Source organism: Lathyrus oleraceus, chromosome 5 (assembly GCF_024323335.1).
Source record: "Lathyrus oleraceus cultivar Zhongwan6 chromosome 5, CAAS_Psat_ZW6_1.0, whole genome shotgun sequence".
Classification (NCBI taxonomy): domain Eukaryota; kingdom Viridiplantae; phylum Streptophyta; class Magnoliopsida; order Fabales; family Fabaceae; genus Lathyrus; species Lathyrus oleraceus.
The window spans coordinates 256,705,193-256,711,205 of NC_066583.1; the positions used below are offsets into that span (position 1 = coordinate 256,705,193).

Here is a 6,013-nt window from a genome sequence, read left to right on the forward strand (position 1 = left end):
CATCTCGGGGGCACTCTACCCAAGAAAGGAAATTCACTATCTTGAATTAGTACAATTAATCTTATAGTAACAACAACCTCGTGTAGTTCAATGCCTCTTCCTAGTCTTAGTGACTTTCTATTTAGGCATTCCCCCTAAATATATGAACTCCTCTCACTTTCTCTCAATCACTAATCTCAAGTGATCGCCTCAATAAACAACTTAAAGAATGTTGAATTACAATTAAACTAAACAAACCAACATTGTACCTTTTAATATGAAAGAGGACATTAGCGTGGTGTACAAGCAACACAAACAAAGGACTCAAATAAAACTCTAATACTAGGAATCTTCAATACCTGCATGTCGTCTTCAATGATGGAATTGAGTCTCTTTAAATAGAATTCATCTACTAGGCTTTCCTCCAATTGGCATAAGATTTGATCAGCAAATAAAGCGAAGATTCCGTTAAAGTTTGTTTTCCAAAAAACTCCACAATAAGATTTAATTTAATTTAATTTGAATTCAAATTTAAATTTTTAAATCTTGATCTTAATAAATTATCAAACAAATCTAATTAATTAGGTTGCTAAAAGACAGCAACAAATCAATCAGAAACAAATCCAAAAACGCGTTCAAAATACAAAAATAAAATGCGTCGATGCAGCAGTGACCAAATATGTCATACCTACTAGAACATATCTAACATGTGTCCTCTCTTCACAAAAATAACTTGTACATAATATATTAATTTGCATGATGTAGTCAATAAAAAAAAAATATATCTATCATTAATAAAAAAAATGCGGGTGTAGTTAATGATTAAGATACAAAATACATGATAATATGTGTAGTTGATACGTGAAAAAAAATTAGTGCAAGCATTATGACATTTCATTTAGATGAGATTATTTTTGTCTATACAACTCAATTTTCACATAAAAATTAGGAGTTTTCAATGTGTGAAAGTTGATTAAATTGCTTATAAACCATGCGAGAGTAATTTTGTTACATTTCTATAATTGATTAAATATTGTAATCTTTATATAATATTAAAGATTAACATAAAAATCATGTACTTTTCTAGTTTTTCTTTTAAATGAAGTCTAAAGACGCATCGAGATCCTTTATGTTGATTTTTTAATCAACTTAAATCTTTATCATTACTATGACATAGGTCCTTCATATCTTTAATATTATTCCACCGTTATACTAAACTTTCATTTCACATCCACTAACAAAACAAATTTGATTTCACATCCACTAACAAGAAACAGCAAATTAGTACATGATCGATCCATAAAAAATGACATCAAAATAACAAATACGGTCTCTGATCTAGTATCAAAATTAACATGCTTCTGTATATGATTTTTCGCCTAATATTGCAACCTTTTTTGTTGGTTTGAGTCTAATTGTGAGCTGAGGTGTGGAAAAATGGCCATGCAGGTACTCTGTAACAAAGGTGATAAACAAAGTTGAATGTCGGTCAAACGGCAGAAATATTACTAAACATAAAAGACTCATTACTATGATATTGCTCCCAGAAGTCATACTCAAAGAAACAAAGTTCAAGATGGAAAATATTGGCTAGTTAAATTACTGACAGATTTTCTTGAGTCCAATCACAGCAGAAAAAATTGAATTGTGTATACCAAAACTGTCGTTACATATATGCTTGTAATATAAAGATACATGGTTCAAAGTCACACCTTGAAGTGGTTGGTATATGAGAAAAATTCAAAAGAGGACAACATTTTAATGGAGCAGAACCAATAGGTAATTAATTACTCAGATATAAAATTTGAAATTCACGCCGTAACTACTTTTTAAGAAAAAATGGAAAAAACAGTGGCATGGGGTCAATAATGGTGTAATCCCCATATTCCTATCTCACTCTCACCTACAAAGGAATTCAGAATTTGCAGCTATTTGGCATTTTGTAATGCAACTAGCGAAAATTTACCATTGAAAAAGTTAAACTGCCTTTGGCTTTGACTTAATTCGCTTCACCCTTGAGTAGAGGAAAACGCCAGCAAGACCAACGGCGGTACCTATAAAAAAATATAATGGAAAAACGTCAGCCATGAAAGTGAATGTATGTGTATAGAATCTTCAAATGTTTTGAAACAAGAATGAAGTAATCTTACCTAAAGCATTCACAGGAGAGACGGGTGTTTTGAAGATGATCACAGAGCTCACAATAACCACGACACGCTTCACACAATTGCCGACGGAATGAGTAACAGGTGATACCCTCTGCAATATCATGTAAGAAACCTGCAAGCCCATTCACAGAAAAACGTTAATGAAAACCATGTCAACAATTATAGTACAAGACCCTAGTTAGTAGCAAAGGTAGATCACCTAATCATAACATTGTTAATCAAGAAAAGAAAACATTTAATAGAGGGGCACAATAGTGCATAGAACATGAAAAAGGAAAACTCACTTGTTGATATGCATGGAAACAGAGTGCAGCAAGAAGAGATCTGGTGTACACTTGTCTAACATTTAAACCCTGTCGAGAAAGATAATGCAACATATTAACAAACCCAACACAATAACAACTTTAGAGGGTAGCTATGATAACAACAATTCTCTACTCTAACCAACAAGTTACTCACAGCAGATTGCAGGTAAGCAGGGGTGAATTTGACACCCTCCATGAAGATAGCAGCAGGTGCTAACAAGAAGAAGGACATTATTGTTATTATAGAGAAGAGAGTTATGTTGTCCAAGGATTCCTGAGAAGAACAAAATCATCGTTATTTTCTGCTTTTTTTACATATAAGAGGTTCATAAAAATGTCTTCTTGAATGCAAATGTTAGGAATGTCCACAGATCACATTACCTCTTGTTTAACCATGACCTTTTTGCTCAGAACATTACGTGATTGGTTTGTCACATTGGAAGCCATTGCACTCCAAAATCCAGCCCTATTCATTACCACCAAAGCTTATAAGAATTCAAATAACCAAATCTTTTCTTTCCATACTATGCCACGTCTCTTCTTCAATGCCTATAGATGGAAGATAACATAGAGAAAATCTTACCAATTGAAAGAGGCCTCAGTAACAGACGCCAGAGCAACTCCACCAACAATAGGAACAAGGGAACCAATCACCCAGGGTGTAGGCCTCTGTCAGAAAATGTAACAAGGGATTACTACTGAAAAATCACCTCAGAATACATTAAATGTATTGAATTTTCTATCACCAGATATAATATATAAGCCAGACAACTATTGTTATCAAATCGCGGCTATAGTGTAGCAGAACTTGAGCAAATCATTATTTACTGCAATCCATGATTGACAGCACTGTACAAGATAAATATACAGCCAACTTTAGAAAGAAAAAAAAAGCACTGGTCACAATTGTAGCATGACACCAAAGTTTTAGACGTCTCTACGACCACAATACCCCACAATATCGAAGACCGCGGCCGTAATTTATATGTCAGTTTGATACATACTTATCAACTATCATCAAATTCATTGAAGATTACTTACAACAAGCAATGGCATGTTGCAGTAAAAAGAAAAAAAAGTTGCATTCTAACCTCTCCAAGAAACATGGCAGAAAGGATAACAGAAAAGAAAGGCTCCATAGCTTTAATAGTGTGAGTAAAAGACACAGCCACCTTTCCAAGACTCATGTTGGTGAAAAGATTCCCCAAAGTATGCACAATAGCTAGTGGAAATATAGCTGCAAGCTGAAAACAAATAACATACACATACATGATAAACAACACATAACTCAATAATAAATTTATCAACTAATTAATCAAACAGAGAGCAAAATACCATAGCGCCATTGATTTTAGGCCTCTTGTAGAGATTAAGAGCCCACATAACTGATACAAGAACAGTCCCAACAGCAAACTGAACTACAGTAACAGTTACAGGGAAATGGCACGCCTTCAAAACCTGCATAGAAACAAACCGAAAAATTACTATAAATTCAAAATGCTCCTCAGCATTGTAGAATACAATATTTCACGATAAAAGTATCATAAGAAATAGATCTCATGAAAGGAATTAACAAGCACCTGTTTATTGTAGATATTGAAGTAGATGTTGAAGAGGTACCACAATCCGAACAAGGATCCAAGTTGAAGAGTTTTGAGCAAAGAACTGGAGTCAGCAGATTCAGCGGCGCTTTCGGAAGTGGCTTTAGGAGGAGAAAGATCGGAAGTGGAAAGGAGAGGAAGAGGTCTGAATTTGAATGAAGAGGAAGGAGAAAGAGACCAGGATTTACGAGTGAAGGAAGAGGAAGAAGAAGAAGAGGCGCCATTGGGATTGGAATTGGGATTGGGATTGACGCCGCCGTTTAATTTGGCGGAGAGACGGAGGTTAGTGGAGGAGCGAGTGAAACGGTGGTTGAGATTACGGAGAGGGAGAGAAGGGGAGAGAGTGAAAGCGGCGGACTGCATTTTGAAGATCTGAAACGGAAGAGGGCGGACGTTTCTATAAGTATGGGAATGAATATCCCTTGAGGAGTCCGCCACCAGCTACAATGTTTGTTTGGTGAGGGAGTAGGTGAAATACCTTAAGACATACACTGTTTGATTGCACGACAAAACTAACTCCTTTTCAAGTGGAATATACTTAAACAAGAGAAGATGCACCAATTAGGTTTTTTTTTTTAAGGAGAAGATGCACAAATAAATAATAGAATTCAAAAAAAAAAATTAGGTGGAATATTCGGTGTATTATACATTTTTGTTTATTTAAATATTTTTAAAATTTTAAAATGATAATTGATATGAAAATAATAATCAACCTATACTTGACGAAGAAAAGATAAATAATGGGGACGGGGGAGAATATGACAGAAGAGAAAAATTGTCATAAAAAATGTGATTCTAAAATGCAGGATATTTATGAATATGGTTTTTTTTTTTTTTTGTAATGTAATCTTCGTTTTGGAAAAAATGTGTGAAATCTAAAATTTTGAGGAATATAGTGAGATGACCGTCCGTTTTTGTTTTTTCATGTTATAAATAAATCTGAGGGGAAAATCTAAACCAAAAAAATGTGTGGGAAAAAATAGCACACAAAAACAAAACACCGAGAATGAAGACTATATAAAATGAAAAGTAACAAAATAAAATCATTTTAGAAGATAGAAGGGGGACACCCCAAAGAAAACATCAAAGAGACTAAAACCTATTAAAATGAGTAGATTAATACTCATTACATTTTTTATTATAATTTATTTTTAATTTTTCATACATATTAAAAAATATAATAATTATGATATAAAAAAAAGAAATTATGAATGGATTTATAAAATTTAATATTATAAATTCATTCATAAAAAAAAAATATTTAGGGATATATAAAAAAAAAATATTAATGATTCATTTGATATTATAAAATGATTTGTATTATGGTATAAAATATTTTTTTAAAGCGACTTATAATAATAAAAAATGAGATAGTAATTGATATTATGAATATCTAAAGATGTTGTAAATATGGAAATAATTTTAATAATTGATTTATTTATAAATCCTATTCTTTTGAAGAAATTTATTTATGATTTTTATTTTTTGAAGTGTTTGTTGCTTTATGGAAGATTAATTCAAAAATGTGGAGATAAAATATTTGGTATATCAACAACTTATAATGGAAATATGTTTGGCTAGAAATTTTATAAGGTGATCAGAGAAATTAGTATTTTTGAGTATTTTTGTGAGGATTGGTTGTTCTTAGTCAACTCGAATAAGGTATGGGGCGACTGATCTAAGCCCTTTAAGAAGATGGTAATTTGGAGAAGGAATACAGTTTCTCCTTTTCTTATATTTTCACTCTTCATTATAATTTTCAATCGTTATGATGATGTTCACTCTATAATTTGGTACACAACAAATTTTGCTCTTCTTGAGAGGATATATCCTTAAACTCTTTAGAAATGAAAGGGCCTACATATATAATTTGTCGTGTCATGGAGGTTCCCCCGTCTAGATGGAGTAATATATTTTTCATTTAGAAGAGATCGTGGGAAAATTATTATTTTACTTTTGA

At 32.4% G+C, this 6,013-nt stretch overlaps 1 protein-coding gene across 2 annotated transcripts; it reads right to left on the bottom strand.

Annotated features, from left to right (window-relative positions):
• Nucleotides 1-1,164: 1,164 nt before the first annotated feature.
• Nucleotides 1,165-4,595, bottom strand: LOC127083639 (triose phosphate/phosphate translocator, non-green plastid, chloroplastic). Of its 2 annotated transcripts, XM_051023957.1 has the most exons (10): nucleotides 4,033-4,594; nucleotides 3,788-3,910; nucleotides 3,544-3,696; nucleotides 3,036-3,121; nucleotides 2,834-2,918; nucleotides 2,607-2,726; nucleotides 2,432-2,500; nucleotides 2,130-2,259; nucleotides 1,946-2,033; nucleotides 1,165-1,433 (listed from the first exon to the last, which is right to left on the bottom strand). In XM_051023957.1, the coding sequence occupies exons 1-9, from the start codon at nucleotides 4,414-4,416 to the stop codon at nucleotides 1,957-1,959; spliced, it is 1,227 nt and encodes a 408-aa protein (XP_050879914.1). In that variant the 5' UTR covers nucleotides 4,417-4,594; the 3' UTR covers nucleotides 1,165-1,433; nucleotides 1,946-1,956. The 2 variants fall into 2 exon arrangements, with proteins under 2 accessions (XP_050879914.1, XP_050879915.1); XM_051023958.1 differs by lacking the exon at nucleotides 1,165-1,433 and having other exon boundaries at nucleotides 1,607-2,033; nucleotides 4,033-4,595.
• Between the last annotated feature and the right edge of the window lie 1,418 nt (nucleotides 4,596-6,013).

Excerpts from the sequence above, each read along its gene's own strand:
- LOC127083639 (XM_051023957.1), bottom strand. The coding sequence starts at position 4,416 with ATGCAGTCCGCCGCTTTCACTCTCTCCCCTTCTCTCCCTCTCCGTAAT. Across the intron at positions 3,122-3,543 it reads CTGCCATGTTTCTTGGAGAG|AGGCCTACACCCTGGGTGAT; the intron begins GTTAGAATGCAA and ends ATTTTCTGACAG. Across the intron at positions 2,501-2,606 it reads CTGCTTACCTGCAATCTGCT|GGTTTAAATGTTAGACAAGT; the intron begins GTGAGTAACTTG and ends CTTTCTCGACAG.